The 27,610-nt window shown below is 39.2% G+C and overlaps 1 protein-coding gene across 1 annotated transcript in view; it reads right to left on the bottom strand.

Moving 5' to 3' along the window:
* Positions 1-27,610, bottom strand: part of COL28A1 (collagen type XXVIII alpha 1 chain) — a 158,259-nt gene that overhangs the window by 117,874 nt on the left and 12,775 nt on the right. The window contains 5 exon segments of the mRNA XM_065884024.1: positions 14,145-14,198; positions 15,486-15,530; positions 18,456-18,500; positions 23,221-23,247; positions 26,969-27,010. Of these exon segments, the coding sequence (XP_065740096.1) occupies positions 14,145-14,198; positions 15,486-15,530; positions 18,456-18,500; positions 23,221-23,247; positions 26,969-27,010 (213 nt within the window).

The raw sequence follows: 27,610 nt of genomic DNA, 5'->3' as shown, positions 1-27,610 counted from the left end.
GGGTTACCTGGCCTGCACAAACTCACACCTCAGTATCACCCACAGGGATATGGGTCTTTAGGTCTCTCAAGCTTCTGGGCCTTTGGCATGTTGATAGAGGAAAGGAGAGTGGCTATTGATTACCATTTCTTTTTTTATAATGCTAATTTTTTCTGTTTATCAAAATAATGTATCTTCACTGTAGAAAATTTGCCATATATTGAAAAGCATACAAAGAAAATTTTACATTATCTATCTGTAACAATTGTTAATTTTTGGTGTGTTTCCTTCGGTTTTTTTATTGTTATTTTTTTAGAATTCTATTGAAGTATAGCTGATTGACAATGTTGTGTTAATTTCTGCTGTACCGCAAAGTGACTCAGTTACACATATATATATTCTTTCTCATTATGGTTTATCACAGGATAGTATATAGTGAATATAGTTCCATGTGCTATACAGTAGGACTTTCTTGTTTATCCATTCTGTATATAATAGTTTATAATAGTTTGCATCAGCTAACTCCAAACTCCCAATCCATCCCTCTGCCACCCCCCTCCCCCTTGGCAACCACAAGTCTGTTCTGTATGTCTTTGAGTCTGTATCTGTTTCATAGATATGTTCATTTGTGTCATGTTTTAGATTCCACATATAAGTGATATCATATGGTATTTTTCTTTCTCTTTACATACATGCGTGTACCTCTAATTTATGTTAAGAAAAATTTCAAAGTATGCTTGTGTTGGAGTTAATGAATACTTGCTATTTAAAATTTCACTAAATTTACAGACTTTTCTCTTCTCTTCATCCTTTTATAAGCCAACAGACAGGAAGTGGAGGCAAACCTTCTCCCAGGTTGAGGGGAACAAAGGAATTTTTACTAAGCTAAAGCCTCAATTCTCCCCAGAGGTTTGTGATTTCGGAGGGGACCCTTAGTAACTAGAGCAATGTTCTATTCATATGGTAGAGGCATTACTTGAAAGAAGTCTGTTGACTTTAGCCAAACACAAAGGGGAACAGAAGAGAAAGGAGAAGGGTCATAGTTAAATCACCTCCCTAAAAGATATGTGGAGGCTCAGGATGAATCAAACAAAGAAAACCTGTCTCAAAATCAGTTGATTGTAAGAGTTCATGATGCTTTGACATTTCAGTGGATTGAATTGAACAGTACCTTCTGTTTATCCTTTTGAGTACAAGTCAATCTGGCAGATAAATCAACCTGAATTTTTCCCTTTAAAATTCAAGGTTCTAGTTATCTTTTAATATAGGTTAAATTTTCTGGAGCAGCCAAGTAATTGCCATTCTTATCTTTTACATGTTCTTGGCCATGGAATTTGTCTCTGTGTAATATCAGACAAATATTCTCTCTTTGGGGAGAATATAAAATTTCTCCCCAAATTTGAAGTTGTTTTCTTAATCTCAAGTTTAAGTGCTAGAGAATATTCAGTTTCCTAAAGATTCCAAATTTTAACTTCAAAGAATCTTTCCTTATAACTTTTTGTGCTCTCCATTCAAGCTGGAATCTCCTTGTCCGTTACACAGCATAAGGGTGAATGTTTCCATCACTTAGCAAAGGAACACCAAGTACTTGCTATGTGGATGGTAATAAATACAGAGAAGTTTAAAACAAAGGCCCTAAACTCAAAGGGCTAGTTTGAGAGGTAAAACACACCATTAAAATAATGATAATGATAATAATAATAATAATGGTATAAGGCTCTAAGTTCCCTATCTTCATTCCCTAGTTTGGTTCTGTAATGGATCAGAAGGCTTTTATATATCTTACGTATTTGGAGGAGAATTTGAGTGTTTTATAGTGGAAGCTCTGCCCTACTGTATACTTGTCCCTCTGTTTGATCTAAAACAAACAAGAGCACAGGTTGGTGAGAAAGTTTCCCAACTCTGGACAAGGCACTGGTTCTGCTGTTAACTTGCCGAGAGGGTAAAGAACTGTATTACCCTTGAGCGCGTGAGCTCCCTTTAGCCTTGGTCCCCTACCAACAGCAACTGAGAGACTTCCTAATATTGCTTTTTCAGGGGAATTACAGGGATCTGAGGTTATAGAGGGGCCACTTTCCCTTACCTGAACACAGCCCCATAGCAACGTATCTTCACACTTTACCTGCTTAAATTTATTTCCCGGGAGGCTTGCATCTCAACCTAGGACCTGCAGAACAGTATTGGTCCACAATTAATGTCTATCCCTGTCACACTTCCCCTTTCCCTTTCCTACAGAGATTCCTGAGATGGTAAAGAAAGTGGTCCTGATTATAAAATACCATAGCTGGATAAGACAGAACAGGAAAAAAAGAGTCAGCACTCTATTCCAAATGATTTCCTGGAATTCACCAAGGGAGCATAGCCTTGAAAGACGCCAGGCTTGATTCCTTTTTTGCTATTATTCCTGCCCTAATCCTCACCAACAAACACACCCACAGATTGAATACCCTCAGTACTACTTATTATTTCTCTACTCCACTTTCTTCAAACATCAGGGGGATATACAAAGAGGACTGGGTTAAAGTCAATAGCGCCAGAGAAGTCTGTGTCTCATGACCTTTGGATGAGTGTGAATGAAAGTGAACATGAGTTGTAAGCATGTGAGGGGCATCGAGGAGGTTAGGTAAACCACTTTGATCCTTCTCAGAGATTAAGGATGCCTATGCTATGGACCTCAAGATGGGAGAAAGCCAATGTTTAATAAAACCTACTGTTTTCAAGCACTGCCCTGACACTTTATATAGATTATTGCATTTAATCTTCTAACAGTCTTAGGAAATTGGTGTTTTTTCCTATTTTATGATATAGGAATATAATCTCCATTTTAAAATTCATTTTTCAGTATGCATGGTATCACAGGAAAAAAAACCATGGCTTTTCCATTCAGTCAGTGTAGTTGAATTCTGGTTCTATAATTTACTAACAGTTTGAGCTTTTGCAAGATCCCCATATGCAAAATGAGGATCATTTTATCTACCTTGCAGCATTGTTGAGAGGATATGAAATATTGGTTTAAAACATCTAAGTCATAACCAGTCACATGGTAGCTGTATAATATGTGTAGAGCAATTGTTATTCACCAGACTTTCATTGAGCACCAACCTGGTACCCAGTACCCCCTAACATAATTATAGACATAAATCAGGTTGCACCTGCACTTTGCAGACACTTAGAATCTGGCTGGAGAGACAAACGAATATAAAACAAAATATAAGCATGTGAATTAGCTATAAAAAAGGTATTAACAGAGCATGTAAGACTCTGAGGCAGAAATGTTTAATTCTACCTTAAGGAATTGGGAAAGTTTTATATAGTAGTGGAGGTATTTGCTCTGAACAGAAATGTATGAATCGTATTTAATCTAGCAGGAAAGAAGGGGGATGAAAGTTCTGGAAAAGGAGAGAGTATGAGGCATAAAATGATGTGAAATGTTCTGGGGACAGTAAGCAGCTCTGTGGGGCAAGCGGACAGCAATGAGGTGACGACAGCATCGCTGTCTGGAGCGGCACTGTCCACTGGAAGTATAGAGTGAGCCACATTTGTCATTTTAAATTTTCTAGTAGCCACACTAAGGAAGTAACAACAGATTTTACTTAACCCAGTGTACCCCAAATATTATCATTGCAACATATAAGCAATATAAAACTCTTATTAATGATTTTATTTTTCATTATTTGTCATGTTATGCCTTTGAAATCCTACGTGTATTTAACACTTATAGCCCATTTCAACTCCGACTAGCCACGTTCAGGTGCTCAATAGCCACGTATGAGTACTCTGTTGGACAGTGCAGCTTTAGAGTGATTAAAGAGGCTGGAGGCTCGGGGCAGAACCGTGGAGAGTACCAACATTTAAGTTGGGTGGGAGTGAAAGAACACAGAGGTGTCTTGTGGGGATTTGGGGAAGACAGTGGCCCAGAAAGAAAAAGGGGGGCAGGGAGAGCTGACAAAGGCAGTATAAAAGGAGTCAGGAAAAAGAGAATTTCAAAAGTCACTCATCCTTTCCAAAGACAGAGTCATATTCTTTCACTCACAGACCTGATCATCTTCCAGCATTCTCTATTTCAGGGAAGGGCATCAAGATCCCTCCACATGTCAAGCCAGAACTTAGGAGTCATTCTTAACGTATCTCACTCCCTTATCCATCAGATACAATGCGTCACCAACACCTAACAATATGCTCATAAATCTCAAATCCATCCACCTCCGTGTCCTCTACCATGCCTCTACAGTCTACCCCCAAATTAATATCATCTCTTGCTCAGACGACAGCAAAGTCCTTAATACTCTACATGTATCCACTCTAGCACATTCTAATTTATTCCCCCACCCGTCCACTGCTGCCAGAGCAATCTTCTAATTTTAATCTGAGTAAAACCCTTCAAGTCCTTTCCCTTTGCTCTTAGGGTAAAGACAGAGCTCCTTCCAAGGCTTGTGAACCCCTGCATGGTGTGGTCCTGTGGCCTTTTCAAAACTATTTGTTATTAGTTGCCTCTTCTCTAGCCACCCTAGCACCATTGCCCTTTGTTCAGTTCCTTGTACTTGCCATGTTCCCTCCTGCCACAGGATCTTTGCATGTGCTGTTGTCTCTATCTGGGAAGTGGTTACCTCTCTCTTTTCCTAGTTAATCTTTATTCATCCCTCGGATCTTATTTTAAACAGCATGGCTTCAGGGAAGGCCTCTCTGGTCAGGTAAAATCCCTATTCTAGAGGCACTGATAACATCATTTTCCTCTTTTTCTGAGCATTCATTACAGTTGCAACTTTGCATTTCTGCATGTGTTAATATGTCTCCCCATAGACTGTGGGAGGATGTCATGTCATTTTGCTCAGCTCTCCATTCTCAATGTTTAGCTAATTGACATTATCTACTCAACCATCCAGGCCTCAAACATTTACTGAACAGTGACTAAGGAGCAGATATTGTGCCAGCTGCTAGAGGTGAACAAAACAGGAAACCTAGTCTAGGCAGGGGGAACTGGGGGTTTGGAATTGCTCCTCTGGCATTCCCACTGGTTTACTTACGTTTTTAACTAAGAGCGACTGTGCATACATTACATAGTGATGTAAAGTACTTATCGCACAGTTTTTGCTGCAAACTTATCCAGATACAGTTAATCTTTTCTTTTTTTTCCAGTTGAAGGCCAATAGATGGCCTAAGGTTACACTGTATGGAAAGTTCAGCTAGAGAAACCCAACACTTCTTATTCCTGGCTATAACCAAAGTCAACATCTTTCCTTTCCCTAAAATAATAAATAATGAATGGTTGTCCAAGGCTCTGAATTTTTTGAGGACAGAACTTTACCTTTTCTTGAATAATACAATTATAAATAATTTAGTCATACCTTGGGCTCTTAACATTAGATAGATGTTTTAGCAACTTCTTTTTATCGTTTCCCAGATATGTATAGCACCAACTGTAATACTTTAAGTCTTGTGACAAATATTCTCATACTTTTCTGTGGAAGAAAATGATGAATGAGCATTTTGTAGGTGCAAAATGGTTCAAGTATGGACAAAATACATTCTTAGCTGAAACTCAATGAAGTGATTACTGTATACGAAGGCTTGGGAGAAAAGTCAAGAGAAGCCCTTTTTTTTTTGGAAAGAAGGAAAAGCAGGAGGGGTGGGGAGGCATGAAACTAACATTTATCAAATTCTTATTAAATCAAGCTCTATTTTTAGTTCCTAATTTCTCTTATTTCAGAGAAGTGTTAGGTAATAAGAGGCATATTTTTAGAAAACATATCCGGCTAGCTTTGTTTTACATTAATGAAAAGAGGGTTGTCAAAATACTTAACTGCTTAATTATTGCTGTTACATATGGCACTTACTAGGTAACAGGTGTTATTCTAAGTGCTTTTCATGTATTAACTCATGTAATCCTCAGAGCAACTCTATTTTTAACCCATTACATTAATGAGAAAACAGAGGTATGGGGAGGAAAAGTGAGTTTCCCAAATCACAGAACTAATACAATGTAGGGCTGGGTTTGAACCCCAGCAGTATGGCTTTAGAGCCAGTGCTCTAACCACCATGCAAAACTGCCTCTTGGGACTTTTCCGTTCTTAAAATATTTCAAAAATCATTTGATTGCAGACTAAATTTATATCTTTGTTACAGCATGAAAAACACAAAAATCAGATAGTTACAATCTACCCATAGTTGAAGAACCATCATATGAAGACAAAGAATCTCTAAAATAAAAATGAGCCACATGAAAGGATATACTATTACAAGCCAACTTATATGCCCTTTCAGGCACATAAAGTCTACCTGGATCAGTGTTGTCACTGAATTAGTGGTAAAGTTAACATAAATAATAATTGGCAATACTGTAATCACACAATGTAACTTTACATATAAAGCAGTTATTAAGCAACTGCACTGTTGCAACCATCATTATTTAAAATCTCCAACTGCAGTCTTTTTTAATAACATCTACTTGGGTAAGAGAAAAGATCACTGTTCACATATTCTACCTACTTATGCTTTTCAAAGAAGAAAAACTCCATAATAACAAAGAATTGCTGGAGAATGTGATGAAAATTGTACCAGATTTTAGTAACTCAACTCCTTTTCTTGATTGCTATTAGGTTAAAGCGAATGAAATTGACAATATACAGCTAGGTTTGACTCACAAAAAGGATGATTCATATGTTTCAATCTAATAGGAAAGTCATATTTCATTATATATAATAAAACCTAAGGAGGGCTTCCCTGGTGGTGCAGTGGTTGGGAGTCCGCCTGCCGATGCAGGAGACGCGGGTTCGTGCCCCGGTCCGTGAAGATCCCACATGCCGCGGAGCGGCTGGGCCCGTGAGCTATGGCTGCTGAGCCTGCGCGTCCGGAGCCTGTGCTTCGCAACGGGAGAGGCCACAACAGTGAGAGGCCCGCGTACCGAAACAAAAAAAAAAACCTAAGGAATTGTGTGTCATTTTCCTTAAAAGGAAGGACTGTTCCACGGCCCATCAGGAGAGCTTTTAAGAATCTAGGCTCTGGTGGACACTCTTAGGACTCCTCTAGCACAGAATGAGTGGCTGGAAACTCTTCAGGGTGAACCCTCTCCATAAATCCGAGAGGGGCACCAATTTACGAGAGAAGAGAGATCCTAACAGCGTGATATGTTTCCTAAAAACCTACTCTTGGAGACGGGGGGCAGAGGAAAGTGAGCAGAGTTATTGTTGAAAGAGTACAAAGTTTACGTTAGAATGATGGAAAAGTTGTGAGCACAGATAGTGATGACGGATACACAATATTGTGAGTGTGTTTAATACCACTGAATTGTATGCTTAAAATGATAAATACTATGTATATTTTACCACAATTTAAAAAAAAACCTTCCTCTTAGAATAAACTTCATTTTCCCTGCTGCACTGTTGCGGCTGCAACTTACTTGAATTAATTAAGAGCACTGATATAAGTATTAAAGAAAAGAATTCTGACAACGCTCTGAAGACATGCGGTAACTCATTGTGTTCCACATTAGTGCCCCACTTGACTGGGCCTGTGGGTTAGACTCAGCACCTTTGTGGGAAATGTTGGCAGCATTTTGGGTGCCTTGATCCATCGGAGTTTTCGTCTTGGCAGGCTCTGCACACGCATGCGCACATACACACGCACGCAGGGTGTACCCCATCTGCTGAGGACCATATGTGTCAGAGATTTGGGGAGGAAAATCATCTGTCTTGAAGCCAATGGCTGACATGCCACATGTTCTGGCAGCCACGTCAAGTTGTCACTATTAGTTGTCTCACGTCAAATGAGTTAATAAGCTCATTTAGTATCCTGGTGGGCAGATAGGCATGTAGGTCAAAGCCCTTTCCACAATAAGAATCTCTGGATTACTAATGATTCTTTCCCTTTAATTAGGCCCAGGACAGAAATAGCATTTAGAATTTGACATCCCCGAAGAAAAACAGCCACATAGTTTGGCAGCTTGGCTCTGATTCTGCATTAGACAGATATTTGTAATTAAAATTGTAAAGGGATTCTTCTCTTCGCACTGCTATACACTAAGCAGTCGCAACCTTGTTCAAAGGTGTTAGCCTGCCAGGAGAACCAGAAGGCCCATTATTGGGTTTGGACAACTGGAAAATCTGGCGTGTTTGAATACCCTGGACTTAAAAATACTTTTCATGAAGCCAAAAATATAGTCATTCTGTATTGAGAGCTGTGAACTTAAAAAAAGTTTTCTGTTTGATTATTCTGTACTAGGGATTGTTGATGTCTACGTGTTTCACCTGATTTCCTTCCCATCAAGTTATAAGGAATTATATCCTATTAGAAATCATGCTTTTTTTTTTTAGTGGTTGAAAGCAAAATCATGATGTTAGGGGATTTTTAGGCTTTTGAGTTGTGTGAGAGCTGAAATAAAACTACACAACATTCTAGTTTGAGGAGAAAGTTTCAGCTTCTTCGTAGTTGTTCATATTTGTGGTATTTGAACTCTTTCCAAACCACAGTTGAAATATTTATGTTCGGTAGGTTGACCTACTAAAGCTGCTAAGCTACCTTTAAGTCAAATCAAGCATCGATATTCAAATAATGGCAAAACTAAAGAATGAATTTTTAAAACTACTAAATCTTCATTAATGATATATCTGTTCTAGTGAAAATAGTGACATTATAGAAAACATAAGACTCTAACTTGTATATCTGAAACTGTAAAAAAAAAAAAAAATTAAGTTCCAAGCCTTCATGCCTCTCTTAGAAGAAAGCGGAATTACAAATAACGCATTAGGTTATTAAATGCACAAGAAGCTTCTGTTGGATTACATCTACACTCTCCTGTTTCTATTTATTATCCAGATATCTTGGAAGAATGGTCAGAATTCCTGGCTATTGCACCCTTCTCTCTGATTCCTTCCACGATCCATTGTCACCTCCCCAATCTCTCAAAGGTTTCCAAAACCTGCAAAATTGACAATCTAAGTGACTGCATAGGTCCTGCCCATTTGACCTGTCTGCAGTATGATACTGTTGACAGCTCATTCCATTTAAGACTATTTCCTCAATCATTCAACAAATATTTATTTGTTGCTTATCTTAAACATGTGTGAGTGTAGATATAATAATTTTTTTTCTCTCTCAGATATGATAGCAGTACTCCTGACCCATTGTCCCTAGATTCTCTGCTTTGGATTTTTCAAAAACAGTGATGGACGTGTACATATCTATCCAATTCTCCTGCCAGTGGTTCATATTTGAAAGAAGACTGGCAATGTTCAAAGGTATAATGCACGGAAACCAAAAGGAAACTTGATTAGTACTCTTTCAGTTACCAAAATACATACGCATTCCTAATAGCTATGTCAAAGGTTGACAGACATCCCTGTTTTAAAAACTAACCTCTTTTCATAGAGCATTTTGAAGAAAACAGGATGATGTGTAGGGATGTTTACTAGGTTGACAATTTAAATTTCAGGATCTGTACATTTAGCTCTCATTTACTTAATTTCTTTATAAGAACACCAACTACTAAAAAAAATTATCTACCATGCTTGGCAACCTCAAAAAATGGGATGGAAGTATGACAGAGCTAGGTAAGGAGGAGTAGGATGTCCAAGGATCATGTGCAGTGCAGAGCTTTCGAGCGGACTAAGTGCTTCATTTGCCCTCATTTACTTCCTTTAAAACGTAAGCTTCACTTATTCACTAATACTCGGTCTGTTGTTTATTTTGGATGTGGGCTGGATGTTTGATTCACTGGAGATTATTTACCCTGACCATATCCATTTATTAAACTGGACCAGACGGGTGCTATTTCCCTATGAGTTTTCTTAACATCTCAGAAGCTAAACTGAACATAAAGTAAGAGGACTTTGAGTTTCTTATACCTGAGTGTAGCACAAGAAGAAAACACTTAGGGGGGGGGAAGCCCTGCAGAAAATGTATGAGCGTCCTAGAGTAGAACAATGAAAGAAGTTAGAAGAAGGGAGGCAATATGTCTATTAAGATAAATTACTATATAACCTAAATATCACAGTATTTTTAAATTGTTTGAGGATTAACACGTGCTGATTTGCCTTGGAGAAATACGTCAGGGATAATTCCTAATGCCCTTTTGGCCCTAGCACCGAAGCTCTCATGCCAGGATGCTTCAACGTGTCACAAGCTATTTCCTGCTCAGGCCACAGTGAGCAGTCCCTCCTCCCAGAGCACAACGCGGGTCTTGGAAAGAGTAGATTTGGATGAGATTTGAGAAGAAAACACCCTTCAGAAATAACCTCAGAAGGACGTCAAGAAATGGCAAAGGGCTTCCCTGGTGGCGCAGTGGTTGGGAGTCCGCCTGCCGATGCAGGGGACACGGGTTCGTGCCCCGGTCCGGGAGGATCCCACATGCCGCGGAGCGGCTGGGCCCATGAACCACGGCCGCTGAGCCTGCGCGTCCGGAGCCTGTGCTCCGCAACGGGAGAGGCCACAACAGTGAGAGGCCTGCGTACCGCAAAAAAAAAGAAATGGCAAAAATTACCTAATGTGGGCCTGGCACATCCAGCATTCTACTGTGTTTATTTGTTCAAAACTAATTTTGGTTACTTGTTCTCTGTGATTTGAGAGGCCTGCCAGTCTTGAGCCATTCTTTCTCGTTATGGGAGGGCCCATTCTATGGCCAGATGGGATTGCCACCTGAACCACCACACCAGCCCTTGGAAGGTGGCGTAGGGTTCTTAGGCCCTCAGTTTTTACTGAGAAGGGGCACCGTGCTCTCTTGTTAAGGACATTGCCAGTTTGGTCCTAGGGATATGGCTTCTCAGATACTTGCGTGATGATAGTTCTAATTGATTTTACAGACTGATGGGATGTTCTTCTTATGCATACCACTCTTGACCCTCATGTATGGGAGAGGCTGAGGTGGCTCCCTTCTGAGAAACATCTATGTTTTGTTTCTAAAGCAACAAGGTCATTTAGGACAGAATACTACTTTACATACGGAAAATACTAATGACAGAAGTGATTTGTGAAATAGGGCCAGAATCACATTTTTCCTTAATTTCTCACATGCTATTTTTTCCTTTTATTCTCTGGCCACCTTTTCTGCAAACCCTTTGATGAAGAAAACCCAACCACTAGAGCAACAGAATGGGATTATCGCTCATGAGAGAGACTATTCATAAATTCAAATTCATAGACAGGCCCTATCTAGAAACTCCCATGGAATCTTTGCAAATATTACAAGTCCAAATTTTCTATTTTAAGGTCTCGTAAGAGACAAAATATTTGAAAATGCACATTCCTGGTTTCCTTTTCCCATGAGATTCCTTTCCTTCTTTTCCTGCATTTTCAGATGAACATTTTAACCAAGTAGAAGTGCACTCTCAACAGACTTCTGTTTCCAGCCAGAGTACACTAGAGGGGGTAGAAAGATGCAAATTCCATACTGTCCAAAAGAAAGGCATTTATCTCAGGCTGACTATCTAGGAAATTCAGCAGTTTTCCTAAGGAGATAGATATAATATGGTGGTTAAGAGCAGACTGGCTGGGTTTGAATCCTGGCTCTGTCCCTTCCTAGCTGTGTAGACTTGAATCCATTGCTTAAATTCTCTTTGCCGTAGTAGCCTAATCTATACCGTGAGAGTGAGAATAGATCATGCCTCAGAAGGTGGTGTTATCTTAAATGGGTATTTAGAACTGTATCCATGCATAGTAAATATACACTAAATAAGTGCTATCTGTTATTTTAGAAGCTTCAAAATAATAATCCTCCCTGTGTCCATTGGAAAATACAGAATTACTGAATTTTAAAGGTTTTTTTTTTTTGGCACGAATTGCAATAGCAATATCATAAAACCATTTTGTAATAAAATGGTAATGGATAAAAAGAAATGTCACTATAAAACATTGTTTCCAGATTGAGCAAAAAAATAGTTTATTAAGTTTTTAAGATTTAGAAGTACATTCTGGGATGCAAGATGAAGCCATTCCCTGAAACCTGACTTTTAAGACAATACAAGAATAAATGTATAAAACCTAAGACAATTAATGAATGTGACATGCGTCTCTGGTTGACAGATCCAAAGAGGGGTAGAAATTAGTAATAGTCTCCAAGTAACAGTCAAGAGGCCATTAAATCTGTAACCTTAAGACAAAAATATAACTAGGAGAAAAGTGAGAAGCTTACTCCCATCTCACTCCCTACCAAGAACCCCCAATATTCTTTTTTTTTTTTTTGCGGTACTCGGGCCTCTCACTGTTGTGGCCTCTCCCGTTGCGGAGCACAGGCTCCGGACGCGCAGGCTCAGCGGCCACGGCTCACGGGCCCAGCCGCTCCGCAGCATGTGGGATCTTCCCGGACCGGGGCATGAACCCGTGTTCCCTGCATCGGCAGGCGGACTCTCAACCACTGTGCCACTAGGGAAGCCCCCCAATATTCTTTAGATACTGACATCTTTTTAACTGACAATGACTTTTTTGTGTTCATTTGGCAGTGAATTTTGTGATTTTAAACCTGTGATAATTTTACGCTAAATATCTTCACCAAAATTTTTGAAAAAAAGAATTTTTTAAAAGAGAGGCCCTTGGAAAGTTGAAGTCCTCAGATACCTTTGGAAGAGTGACTCCTTTTATGATGATGATGTGAAAGTCGAGCATGAAGTGTTATGTCAGAAAATTATAGCCTCCCCCAGTATACTTGACTCATTATTTATTCTAAGAATTAATGCATTCTTAGAATTAAAAGCTGAATTCTGTGGAAATAAATCCACTTTAAAAGAAAAATCTGAGGAGTAATTGTATAAGACATGAAGAGAAGTGATCAAACGATGGCACATTTTTATGAACTGCCATCACCCATCTCCCGAAGCTGCGTGCCCTGCTCCCAGCCCAGCCCCTCCACAGATGCCCTGATTTCCAGACTTCTCATTTTCCAAAATGAAAACTTTGGGCCAGTATGATTTCTAATATCCCTTGTGGCTCAAACAATCTATAATTCTATCACTGTTGCAAACTCCAAACCTGATTCCTGATTTTAAGCCTCTTTTTCACAAACGTGAAAATTATCAGCTTAGGTAACCAAAGGATCCTAGAAATAAGTGTGGACTGTCAAAATATTTTCTTTTCCTTGCTGCAGGATTTTACCTACAGCCAAAGCAATTTTGTAAAAACTTCTACTCAGTATTCAGAAGAGCCAGTTCTTTCCTATGATTAAGAGAATTAATCATAGGCAAGGACTGGAAAAGACAGTTTCCCCAGACAACCTTAAGCACACGCCCACTGAGAAGCTCATTCTATTTTAATTTGCCAATTAAAACTGCCCCAGGAAATCACACATTGTCATTATCTCATTAAAAATAGTATACGTGTCACTCCCTTACCTCTCTCTGGAAAAACGAACAGTCAAGTAGCCCAACTGCTCCCCACAAGTTAAATTTGATTGCACCCTTAAAAGATTGGCTTTATCTAGGGTCCTCTGGGGACAGTACTGTCTGCTGTTATTACTGCCACAAATTCCACAGATCTCCAGTCACTAACTCAACACCATTTATTAGATATTTACTATATCTGTGGAATTTACTAAGCACTGAGAAGTGTTAAAAAGGCACTAAAACGCTTGTTTTCAGCAAATTAATGGCCACTCTCATTGGAAAATGGAGGCTTATAAACAGGTCTTTTAAAGATCCCTTCTATCTCAACTTTTGGTTCCATCTGGCTCTTATTCAACCCCTCCCTATACGTCTTGCCTGGTTACCTGTGGAATGACATTACAAGGCTGGTACTGACAGAGATTACACCCTCGCAATTAAAAGAAGTTTAATTTTTGTTGGTATGACAGTTATAAATCCCCTTCTCTTATAAACTATGTACTGAGTTGACATTACCTGTGGGAAATAGAGTGATTTGAATTGCGTTGCTTATTACTACTTTTCAGTTTCTAGTGTGTCATAAAATGACTAAAAGGGTGGGAGTAAGATGGAAACACTGCAAAAATAATGGCTTATATTTAATAATGCCCCTTTGAATAAAATAATAATAAATGAAAAGACTATGACACTAACTTCCTGCATGTACTTAAACATGATTCTGTGTATAACACCTGCAGGTTATTATGTATTTCCAAAGATTCGTCCTCAAAGAATCCATTGACTTCTGCCTAATAAAAACGTGTATTACCATAGCTCACTAGGGGAAAGGCACTCTGCCTGTCTACAATCAACGGGTATGATTACCTTATTGCCTTGAAACCCCTTCGGGCCTGGATCCCCTGGAGGTCCAGTAATGCCCTGCTCCAAGATGAAAACCAAGAATTAGTTCTGTGTACAGAAGGCCAATCAGGAATGAATCATTCATTAGGGTCCCTAGAGATCCTGGAGTTAGAAGTCAGACTATCTAAGTCAGAGTTAAGTTGGGGTTACACACGACTGAGAAATGGAATGAGATAAAATTCCTTGTGTCAAACACACAGCTTCTAAAATAGTACCTAGACTGAGAGCAAACATTTATTCATGAGGTGTTTGTTTTCTAAACCTGCGTTTCCAACATTATTCCTGTGCTGGACCCCTTTTTGGAAAGAATAAACAACAACTTTAAAAATATATATCTAAGGCATATATAACTGTAAGTTGGAGTTTCCAATGATCTGTGATAATCAGAGTTACTCCCCTGTCCTGACACAATTTCAGACCAGAACAAAGGCGTTGATGGTCAACTAGATGCCATCTAGGAAATTTTGGGTAAAGGTATAATTTTCAGTAGACTTTTTGAAATGCTGAAATTGGTTCTTCACACATATACACACCCTCTTCCCGTTACAGCTTTAGACAAGGCAAGTCCCCAGACTGGAAAAACGGATCCAATTATTTTCTGAAATCCCTGGGATAAGTCTAAAATAAATGCTTTAAAGAATCATTCCGTGTTATTGAGCAGTTACTGCTTATCATGATGGAACAATACAGGTGCTGTAATTTAGATAAAATGCATAGCTCTTCCTACTGCATTAGAGCAGCAATGCCAACATTGTTACATCCTGCTTTTGACTGCTTTGACATTTTTTTTTTTTTTTTTTGGTGGTACGCGGGCCTCTCACTGCTGTGGCCTCTCCCGCTGCGGAGCACAGGCTCCGGACGCGCAGGCTCAGCGGCCATGGCTCACGGGCCCAGCCGCTCCGCAGCACGTGGGATCTTCCCGGACCGGGGCACGAACCCGTGTCCCCTGCATCGGCAGGGGGACTCTCAACCACTGCACCACCAGGGAAGCCCTAACTGCTTTGACTTTATTCATCTTCCTAAGCTCTAATTTTTTAACTTACCCCTTCAGCTACTCACTAAGTAGACTCACCTGCCGGCACCTATCTTTGAAGGAGCCTGCGTTAGTTATTCAAAATATTAGAGCACCAGTCTCCAGACTTTGTCTCACATTGGAATCACCTGAGAACCTTTAAAAATACTGATGCCTGACTCCAATCGCCGGACATTCTGACTGAATTGGTAGAGGGTGCATGTGGGCACAGAGATTTCCAAAGCTCCCTAGGTATTCTAATACAGACTTAGATTTGGTTTTCGCCTCCTTACCTGAAGTCCTTCGGGTCCCTTTGGTCCATTTGGCACTGGGGATCCCTGTGGAATAAAATGAACGGTAAGTTGCTCTAAATATCCATTCAATTTGCAATGATTTTACGTGGAAAAGAAGGAACTGTGTTCCCAGTAATGGCCAGTCTTCCCAGGTTATCCAAACATCAAAGCCAACAAATTCACTGTTAACAAAACGATCCTAATTAACAAGCCAACTTGTTAGTAAACTTTTCTCTAGTAAACAAACTCCATGAAAACATGATTTTAGGTTAAGTCCTTTGCCTGTATATTGACATTTTTATCAGAATTTAAAAAGTTTATTTCTTAAGGATCCTTAGAAAGCAATACACTTGGTGAAATATTGTTTCCTTCCAGCAAGGCAATGTAAGTTAAATTAACAATTTAGTGGGCTTCCCTGTGGCGCAGTGGTTAAGAATCCGCCTGCCAGTGCAGGGGACACGGGTTCGAGCCCTGGTCCGGGAAGATCCCATGTGCCGCGGAGCAACTAAGCCCGTGTGCCACGACTACTGGGCCTACGCTCTAGAGCCCCCAAGACACAACTACTTAGCCCACATGCCACAACTACTGAAGCCTGTGCGCCTAGAGCCCGGGCTCCGCAACAAGAGAAACCACCGCAGTGAGAAGCCCGCACACCATTACAAAGAGTAGCTCCCGCTCGACGCAACTAGAGAAAGCCCGTGAGCAGTATCAAACATCCAGTGCAGCCAAAAATAAATAAATAAAATAAATTTTAAAAAACAATTTAGTGAGTTTCCACAATGTCTAGATCACTCTCTTGCCCATCTTCAATACATAGAACTTGGCAAAACACAACTTATACTCAACACTCTTCTAACAGAAAGTATTTCAATATGTCCCATAACTAGGAAGCCCTTTAAAGTTTTTTATGACAGTATAATATTATCTAGTCTCTCTTTTCTCAGATTTCCACTTTTTTTCTGATTACCAAAATGTAACCTGTTTATTATAGACATACCTTGACAATTATAGAAAAAAGTAAATTTCTAACAGCAACAGATGTTAACATTTTAGGCATATTTTCCTCCAATATTATTATTTCATCCAGTAGGTCTTTCTTTAAATAATTTGATCAAAGTGTATATCCAATTTCGTGTCCTACTTATCTGGCCTTCCATTCTATCAAAAATATTTTCCCATGTCATTAAAAACTCTTAGTAAACTGAATAATATCCAAGAATATGATTCTGTCATAGCTACTCATTTCTCTAGTTTTGACACTTAAGTTGTTTCTGATGATTTCTATTGTTAACAATAGTATAGTGAATATCTTTGTGTATAAATCTTTGTTCAACTTCTGATTCATTCCTAAGGATAATTTCCTAGAAGAAGATGACTGACACAGAGACTGTAAGCACATTTAAGGCTCTCATTCACCCTCTTTTGTCTCTCACACCATATATGGAAAGAAAAAGTAAAAATTTCCTCCATAAATTTTGTTCAGATTTCCATTCTCACTACCTGAGTATAGAAAGTGCATCTTCATCTTACAATATCTCCATCAATACTGAGTACTATATATTATCTCAGTGCTTGCTAATTTGATAGATGAAGTAATATTTTAATGTTTTAATTTAACTTACCTGATTGCTTATGTGTTTGGATAATTTTTTCATTTATTACCCATTTATATTTCCTCTTTTATGTTGCTTTGTGTTCTTTGTACGTTTTATGTGTAAACTTACATGAACTCTTCACATCAAGGGCACTATATTTCATTGACCTTAGACATGCATTTTTTCAGATTTTTACATCTCTGAAATTGGGATACATCGTACAATCAGTTGCACCTTACATTTCTAATGGGCAGTATTTTTTCTTTCTTTTTAGCACAGAAAGTTATAGGGCATTTAACAATCCCTGCCATCGTAGTCAATGAACTGTGTTAAATCTTTGTCAGCCATTTTTATTTCAAATAGTGTCTCCAGTTATTTTTTGACTCATTTTTGTTCAGTGTGTCCATTCTGTATTTTCAAGTCTATGTCCATCTCCCATTTTCAGTTATTCTCCAGGAAGAATCCATTCATTATCACACCTTTCATTTTGTGCAGAGATAATTACCAAGCCTACGTTTTTCAGATTCATCTGACCTTTAACTCTACAGTAGTTTAAAAGCTTTCAGAAAGTCTCAGCCTATTTAAAGTGTTTAGTTACATAGGCCAGTGTCACTATTTTATCCTTTTCTTTTCACCTTCCTCCTCGTTTTCTCTCCTTGATTCTTCCCATAATTAAAAAATAGATATTGAAAGACTTTGGTATCTTGGTGGCATGCTGGTAACAGTTCTTAACTATAATGAAAACTATTTACTTTTACTCTACTTTTTTGGACCCTTTATCATGTTTCAAATATACTCTCTATGTATTTCTGGTCCATTAAGGAACTCCTTAACATTTAATATTGTCTCCAGTTTACATATTTTATTCATATTTATTTTTTAATGAAAGGTAAATAACTACCCAATTTCTGTGGCTTGCTGCATTTTCAAATCCTTATCTGTGTCTAGTTCTTCCACATTACTGAAAAGTATTTCATTAGCCTATTTCATAGAGTTCTTCACTCTACTTTGGAAGGTGCTTGTTCTCAGCGTTTACATCTGGAAAACAATTCTCCTTTGACCCAACTGGAGCTTGAATTGACTTTGCTAGTTAAGTTATTCTTTTCACCATAACATTTAGTGGGCCTGACCTCAAAGGTTAGGGTGCCACAAGGCAAAGTCTTAATGGTCCGTAAGAAAGGCCTTTGGGGGCTCCATTAGATAAAGTTAGGGATGGATTTGTTTTTTGCTTCATGTTTTACAGATGTGAAAATTGAGCTGATGACTCTCTAATTCCAGTAGTGAGAGCAACATAATGAATCCAGGAATTACTTCTTAAGGAAACTCAGTCCCAAAGGGATCACAGCTGTTAGCATTTTAAAAACAAGTTCCTTACTTTGTTACCTTTTATTCCTGGTTTACCGCATTCTCCACGTTCACCCTAAAAAAATGAATACATGAAATAAGAAGACATTTGCAGTCATTCAGTGTTCAGATTCTTTTTAAAAGATTCCCAGCAGAATCTTATGACATGAGCAGTCTGATGAGTTATACACAGTTTTATCCTCAATACTGTGGGTTGTTTGGGCATTGAACTCTGAAAAATTTTACCCATGAGTCATTCTTAACACAATCAAATTAGTGATACCACCTAATGAGGTTTAACATTTTTGAGACATGGATCAAATTAAGAGGAAAGAAACTAAGGTTTAATGAGCATCTACCATATTTTATGTACCCTTTGCATATGTGATTGAATTGAATCCACATTATACCCCAATGAGATTAGTTTTACAATTCCTTTTTTTTCAATTTGATCCATAGATGCCTTTTCTTATTGAAGTATAGTTGACTTGCAATGTCATATTAGTTTCAGGTGTACAACACAGTGATTCAATATTTTTATAGATTACACACCATCCAAAGTTACTACAAAATATTGACTATATTCCCTGTGCTGTACATTACATCCCTGTGACTTATTTATTTTATAACTGGAAGTTTGTACCTCATAATCCCCTTCACCTTCATCTTATTTTATAAATGAGGAAACTTAAGCTCAACAAGGTATCTTTGCTCCATCCTCGAGCTAGTAAGAAGAATCAGGTCTGAGCCCAGGTCTACTCAGACTCCGAGTCCCTATTCTTTCCACATGCTCCAGCCTGAGCACCAACTTTGATCAATTAGTAGTGTTTGCCTAGAGATCTGTGAGAGAAAGATTCTGAGAGCATGTCCAGACTTGGTGGAGAAAGGAGCCATGATGAATGATCAAGGTCTACGGTGAGAGAGAGAGTTGGGCATGGCAACAAGCATGCTGTGTGTTTTCCATCACCACAGACTGCTGTCCTGCCTTTCCTGGAATACTAACGGAAAAACAAATTAACATTTAAATTACGCTTTCCTGTTTATTATTAATGTTATTTTACAGACATTATGTCAGTTAATCTGACATTAACTGTCTGAGGTAGATATCATTAGCCCAGTTTCACAGATTGAAAATTTGTGATTTAAAAAGGTTAAGTAACTTGCTCAGATAGAATGAGAATTGGGGCCTCTGAATACAAATCCACTATATCAGACTTTCAAGACTTCTAATAATTAGAACTAACAAGTAACAAGGTCAATTAGAAAAACAACTGAAGTTAGACTTTTCAAAGTGTATTCATACATATCTATATTTTTTCTGAGCCTCGAAGCAATTCATATTTTTAAGATAGGGCAGTTCAGTTCCGGGGGGGGGGGTTAAATGATTTATGTAAATGTCCGTGCCAGCCAATGACTCCTAGGCTGGTGCCCTCACTACTAGTTTCTGTTTCTGCTGCTGCTTTATTATCTCTGTGCTCCTCTAAAGCATGCAACTCAAAGTGCCGCTACATAAGGAACTTGCACTAGAATGTTCATCGCTGCCCTGCTTCCTTCATTAGGGAAGTCTTGCTATGAAAAATAAATGTCAGCTGAGCTAAACAGTATGTTTAGTGATGCAGTGGACTTATATTCTTGTGCAAGCTTCATCTCATCACAAAATAACAACCAATAGTTCACAGATTGACTGCCAACCTGCAGACCACACTTTGCTCTGAGAAGGAATATCATAATTGTGACCACCACTTATGGATGCAGATTATGTGCCAAAGTCTTGACATTATTGGTGATAACTACAACAGCCTTGCAAGGTGTATGCATCTCCATTCATACACAAGGCAAGGGAGGCTCAGAGAGATTAAGTAGCTTGCCCATGACCACATGCTTGAGTCTGTTAGGCTCCCAAGTCCGTGTTCTCCCTCAGCCACCCAAAGCTGAACAGGGTACACAGCCATGGTCTTCAAGTTACTTTCCACAAACCTGACACTTCTGCCTAGGGTCCTGCATGGGGTATTGCTGGCACGGGGAGCAGGCAAGAGGGAGGTACAATTTTTAGATCCAGCTATGTCTCTATTCAAAAGCAATCTGTTTATGGTTACCGGGGGGAAGGGTGGGGGGAAGGAATAGTCAGGGAGTTTGGGATCAGCATGTACACACTGCTATATTTAAAATGGATAACCGACAAGGACCTACTGTATAGCACAGGGAACTCTGCTCAGTGTTATGTGACAGCCTGGATGGGAGGGGAGTTTGGGGGAGAATGGATACATGCATACGTATGGCTGACTCCCTTTGCTGTGCACCTGAAACTATCACAACATTGTTAATCGGCTATACGCCAATATAAAATAAAAAGTTAAAAAAAACCCAAAAAACAAAAGCCATCTGTTCTCGCTCCACATCATATTGTGAGTCAAACTGACCCAGGAAAAACTGAGCTTTCACTTAAAACAAGTTGAACATTTATTGCTGGATGCAAATGGAAAATTGCTCTTGAAGAATCAACTAGAAAGCAATTAATTGAAGAATGTTGGATGGAAATACAATGAGTCAACCACCAAAATATAAAACAGAAAAGTACCATAAATATGCTCAAAATTCTTTGGGCTAGAGTTCACGTTCCATTTGTCCAGACAGATTTGTTAGCTATAGGGTCCTGAGGAACAGCATTGGCATGGGGGCAGATTCCCATCAATGAAGATACTGTACTCAGGTTATTCGCCTCTGCAAAGGCGTTTTCTTTTTTGATGGGCTCAGTAATCCCTGTGGCATGGTCAGAGTTACAAAGTTCCCAAGAGCAAGTGCTTCAGAAAAAACTGAACAGATTAGCTCTGTTCCCAGCCTCGATTTCTGACGCTGCTTATCCTGGTGAAATTCTGGTTTGAATGTCGACGGTTCAGGGTCATTTTGCTCCGACAGCTTGTATTTTCCAAACGAGGGCCCCTCCAGTGAATCTATAATTCCCCAGAAGTTTAAGTGAATCTTTTCAAAAAAAAAAAAAAATACACAGAGAGTTTCCTGGTGTTGATAATTAGCATACTGTATAAATCAAAACGGTGGTGGCATGGAAAATTTTCTTCAACTATATATATAGGACAGTTTTACAATCATGAAAGTTTTTTAACTTTCCCATACTATCACTTGTTCCCTATCTCTTTATAGTAGCACCTTATGTTTATAGACCAGCAAATTATTTAAAATACATTGTCACATCCATTATTCTATTTGATTCTCCAACGACCCTGTAAATTAGGGAGGCTTGTATTAATCCAGTTCTATATGGATGAAGAAACAGACACTCTGAGATATTGAGTTGTCCAGGTTCTGATGGCAAAGTACAGAATCATGGCATTTCTTACACTCTTCCCCTTTTCGACCTAACATTTCCAGTGTTTAGGATTATATTTAATGCCTGTGTGTAGGTTCACCCCTAATGTTTACAGGGCCCAGAACAAGAGTATAAGCAGAGACCCAAATACCACCTATCTAAGTAGCTGAAAGTTCCAAATCGAGCTAATAAACTAGTCATGTTCTGGCTTCCTTTCTTGACAAATATATCTCCAAAAGGAGTAAAAAGTTAGAGAATTTTGGAATTCCTCAGAGGTGCATGTGGGAGGCCCATGCCCACAGCCCACAGCCCAGCTCTCAGTTCACCTCCCACCTCCAGCTCCTCCCACAGCCAAAGGAGCTGTATGTGTCTGTGATGGTGCCACAGACGGCAAAACAAAGCCCCCTCCTGCCCCAACAAAGCTTCCATTTGGTTTCCCTCAGGCCTAGGAAGAAGATGGACATGGGAAGGAGGTTCGTGTGTGCCTTTGAAGCAGGCTCAGACCATTTTGCAGGGACTTCTAGGGGCTTGGTTACCCAAAGCATGATCCAGGAGAAGGGGACATGGGCCTCACACTCTACAGACACCTGGCTCCCTCATGAATGAGGAGGCTGGAGGAGACCCAGAGCAGGACCCTGTAAAGTGCATGCCTCTTGCCCAGGTCTGAGGGTTGTAGGACAGAATGAATGATGAGGGCTATGTTCTGATTTCAGACAGAAAAATCTGATAATAGAGAGCATATAATAATAGTGGCTTAAACTTATGAACCACTGAACCCTCTCGAAGATTCCTGAGCCCCAGTCTAACGTGTTAATTTCTTTGGAAGCAGTTTGATTTCCTAATTGGTAATTTGCAAAGAATAATAAAATAATCTACCAACTCATAACCTTTGTCAAATTTACTGCCCCTGCAAGCTCTACCCAGGTGCCTGATGGAATGAACTAATTCTTTAGTTCATTTAGTTCTTTAGTTCATTTAGTTCTTTAGTTCATTTAATTCTTTAGTTCATTTAGTTCTTTAGTTCATTTAGTTCAGTAAAGAATGAATTCTTTACTGCTTAACCAGGATAGATCCTCTTTGCCCCATGAGAGGGTCTTGTGTCTACATTTCATAGGAAGTTAAGCACCAAGGCAGCAGCATGACTGTAGTATTGCTGCATCCATTTGTACATAGAAACTTTTGATCTTGATACCCGTATTGCATGCCATTAAACTGGGGTTCTCTATTAAAAGAATTTGTATTTGCAGGACTAAGAGAGGCTGGATTCTCAGGATTCTTAGGCTTCCTTCCATCCTTTATAACATATCTTAAGTTCTATTATTTTATGCTAACAGAGTTGAGAATATACTTAGGAATTTGGGAATCCAGACTTACAAAAATAAAGGAAAATAACTTTTATTAAGTATATAAATACAGTTATGTTGATGGTTTTTTTAATGAAATTCTGATCTATTTGTTATTTCCAACTTACCTTCTCACTCTTGTACCCAGGGATTCCCTAATTAAAAAAGAAAAGAGAAGTAAAATATGATATTAGAAGGCATAGTTGGAGGAAGTAGTTGATGTTTTTCATTTTTAAAGTATAACAAAACACATCTGTATAGTCTTGGGAATTAACAAGGTATAAAGATAAGGTCTTCCACTTCTCTCTGCACTTAGGGAATGTGCATATAGTAGGGGGAAGAAAAGAACCTATTTTTTCCTTTTATTACATTCTATTCTCAGTTCCACATATTTTTTCAAACCCAATTTCTTACCCTTTGGCCCAAAGCTAAAGGAGAAACTATACACTGAATCTCATTGTAGAAGTGACGACCTATAATAGTGCTTTCAAAATTGTTATATTGACTTTTAAACTGTGAACTATCACAGCTGAGGATGCTTCACAGAGACGGTTTAGAAAAATTGGCTTTGAAACTGAGCTGAGATAATGGCCTTTAAAATGTCCGTAAATATTTATATCCATTATGATCCTCCTTTCAAATTCCGTCTAGAATATAGAACATCGGGAAATGAATGGTTCCTTTGTCAACCTTAGTGAGACAGTGACCTTTAAGTTACTATATTTTATCTCAGCCTAAATAAGGGGCCAGTGCTTCTGCTTCTCTTGTATGTCACTCTTGGGAATTCTGCACAGCCTTCTCCATTGTGTCGCTGCCCATAAACCCTTTAAGTAACCCAATACTGACTATTAAACAGACTGGTAAATTACCAACTTTAAGCCACAGCAAGTCTTTTTCTAATATGATCACATGTCTTTTTCATACAACTAGTTTCTATGTATGAAAATAGAATTGTAAGACATCTTTTAAGTGAGCTGGAGAAACCAATGAAATAAACAAGCTGTGATTGTAGTTACTTGTGAGTCAGAGTACAAAATTTTGCTGTGTATGACTTTTTTACAAAAGATAAAAAGGAATTCTTTAGCACTTCTCCCCAAATGTGCAGTCACTGAGAAACTGAAAATAAAAGTAAAACTAGTCAAAAAAATTGTTACACTACAATTTAATCCGTGTCGGAAATACTTATTCACATAAACGGTCTTATGTTTAGTACTGTGCTCGAAATTAAAGGCCACATTAAGATAGTTAAATTGGGGTTCTTTATAAAAGCAGTTCATGTCTGCAGCACAAAAAAAGACTGGACTTTCAATCTCAGGAATTTTGGGGTGCCCTCCACCGCTTATAATATACCACCATATTTAAAATTCTGTCATTATTTTATGGTAAGAGTGTTAAGACTGTATTTCGGAAGGGGCCGATACAGTTTACAAGAATAAAGGAATATTACTTTTTATAGTATACTCTTTTCCCTGTTTTCTGGTTTTTGTTTTGTTTTCCTAACTCTCTGGTGAATTTATTGTTTGGTTGATCTCACCTTTCTTTCTTCCTTTCAGGGCACCTTACTTACTAGTTTTAAAATATTCAAATTTGAGATATTCAGCACTGCACTATTGGTCTCTGCAAAATTTGCTTCTGACTTCCCTATTTCTATGAATGGCAGCATCATATTTCAAATCACACAGAATCAAAATTTATAATCATCTTTGCTCTCAACTTGCCCCTTCCATTCTTTTAATCCAACTAGTTAAAATCCTCCAACAGCTTCCAGGGCACTTAGTTTTCAATCTACTCTCTTGACCCTGGCCAACAAGGCCCTGTGTGATCTAGACCCTGCCTACCTCATAGCCTCATCTTCCTCGCCACTCTTCCTCAAACTCTGTCTCTCTTTGCATTTCCTGGGCCCCACCAAGCTTGCTCCCGCCTCAGAGCTTTTGTATTTGCTGCTCTTTCTGCCTAGGACCACCCTGTTTTATATTTTCATAACCCTCTCACTGACTGGAGTTCTTACTCACTTGTTTGTCTGTTGGTTGAACGCTTTATGAAACAGGGTTTCACCACCTTGCTCACCTCTGTATCCCCGGCACCTAAAAGAGCGCCCAGCGCATGGCAAGTGTTCAGTAAATCTTGCTGAACGTCTGAGGTAGAGCTAGTCACTGCATCCCCTCATTTCTACGCCTTCCTGGTTCTCACAATGTTCTCTTGCTCTCCGTTTTGTCATCACTGTAGCCCAGTTCTGTCCAGTATAACGTGAGCCACCTATGTCATTTTCAATTCCTTAACAGCCACTTAAAAAATGCGAGAATGAACAGGTGAAATTAATTTTTAATAATATATTGTATTTATCACAATAGGTCCAAAAACTGTCATTTTAACATGTGATCAATATTAAAAAATTATTGATGAGATATTTTACATCTTTTTTTTTGGTACTAAGTCATAAAAATTCAGTGTGTAGTTTATTCCTCCAGCACACCTCCACTCCGGCTAGCCTCTTTCCACTGCTCGGTAAGCACACATGGCCAGCAGCTTTCACATTGGCTGGAGCAGCTCTAGCTAATGACCCTGTTACTTCTCCTACAGCCTGTAGCAACAAACCTTCTTCAAAATGCTCTTTCCTTCTCCTTGTTCCCACTTCAGTTTTGCTTTTAGAGCCAGGCCAGATTAATCTTCCAAATCCACAGCTCTTGGGCCATACGCCTCATCTAAAATCTCGGGAGGTGCCCATCACCCTGCAAAGCCCAGCCTTCCAGCCGGCATGGACCAACCACTCCGCCAATACTCCTCCCTAGGCACCCCATCTCACCATTCCCCACACTTTGCCCTCCCTCTGGTTGCTGCTCACAGCACTTTCCATCTAGAATGCCTGCCCCTTCCACTTTCCTGTTCTGTCTTTACCTGTCCCAGTACTACACCCTTCAAGGGTCATTCTGTAGAACCTACCCTGATAGCTCTGGTCTCCTCTGAATGCCCATGATACTTTATGTGGGAAATTTTGACAATATTTTGACATTCCACTTCATACTGTAGCTGTTTTACCTCTCCTCTGAGATAATGAACGTTTCACAAAAATAAGTGCTTTGTCTTAATTTTATTTTCACATAACAATAGGCTTTATATATATAAAATACCTAAGAAGTCTTTCCTGAATGAGTAACACAAATTTCTGAAGGAATTTCCATTGAAATTATCAAACTTTGTATCAGAATTTTTCATGAAATTGATTAAAAACACCAAGAGAACCATTTTTAAAACCTCTGGGTCTGAGTCCTGGGCTTTCATCCAAGGGGAAAAGCTGGGAGGAGAAATGCCACGCAGCCTCCTTTTAAGTCACTGTACATTTCTCTGCTATTTGCTATACTGCTGCAGTTCTCCAGGACAATGCAAAAGAAGAAATGTACTATAATTTTTTCTCACACAATCTCTTGACATCTTCTAATTTTAGGGATAATAAATCAACTAGAACAATCTCTTCTTTTGCCTGTAGAATTGGATTTACAAAAGGATAGTTGAGATTATGTAATTCTTCTGCTCCCAGAATTTTAATTTACTCTTTATTAAAAAAAAAAAAAAAAAACACAGGAAGCAAAACAAAATATTTTTCTTATTTGAGCTTTTCACAAATCTCAACTTGAGTATCAAGAAATGTTATGTGGTGGACTGCCCTGTCCCATCATCACTCCTTTTGGACAGAGTATTTTCTCCTCACATTTCCACTTCTAAGATCATAATCTGTCTGATTGCCTGTCTGAGCCATCAAGAGCACACGTGGACATAAATCATTTTTGCACTTGCATTGCAGGGGTCAAAATGATCCATTACAGAATCTTAGCGTCCTGGGATTACTTTCTTAGGAAGGCATTTCAGTTGTGTACGTACCCCTGGGCCTCTTTCTCCCGGTTCCCCTTTTGGAGCATCACCCTGTGTCAAGAAAAAAACTTAGTTAAAATTCCATGGGGCTTCCCTGGTGGCGCAGTGGTTGAGAGTCCGCCTGCCGATGGAGGGGACACGGGTTCGTGCCCCGGTCCGGGAGGATCCCGCATGCCACGGAGCGGCTGGGCCCGTGAGCCATGGCCGCTGAGCCTGCGCGTCCGGAGCCTGTGCTCCGCTACGGGAGAGGCCACAACAGTGAGAGGCCCGCGTACCGAAAAAAAAAAAAAAAAAATTCCATGGCCCTGCAGAGTGAGTGATTGCTCAGTAAAATTCACTATTCAGATTTCCCGGATTAATACGTTAAACCAATGGGGAAAATATCTTTGACCTTGACCATTGACATTTTCACCATGCAGTCTAGGGAAGAAAATAGCAGCTCAGATAGCCTTTGTCCTTTGGAGTGAAGCCAGATGTATAGGGTGCAGAATCCAGGTATATTTTCACAGCTTAGGCCAAGACTTGCATCCTAGTTTAACAACACAGCCGTTGTTCTCAAATATAGCATTGTACCCACTCAGAGCCAGCTACTCTGGCTTTTCTCCAAGGGGCTTTGGAATGTTTTCCAAAATGTCCTTAAGAGTGATTGCT

The sequence above is a fragment of the Phocoena phocoena genome, chromosome 9, assembly GCF_963924675.1.
Source record: "Phocoena phocoena chromosome 9, mPhoPho1.1, whole genome shotgun sequence".
In the NCBI taxonomy this organism is placed as follows: domain Eukaryota; kingdom Metazoa; phylum Chordata; class Mammalia; order Artiodactyla; family Phocoenidae; genus Phocoena; species Phocoena phocoena.
Note: the sequence above shows the minus strand (reverse complement) of the source record. Positions and strands in the feature narration are given on the sequence as shown.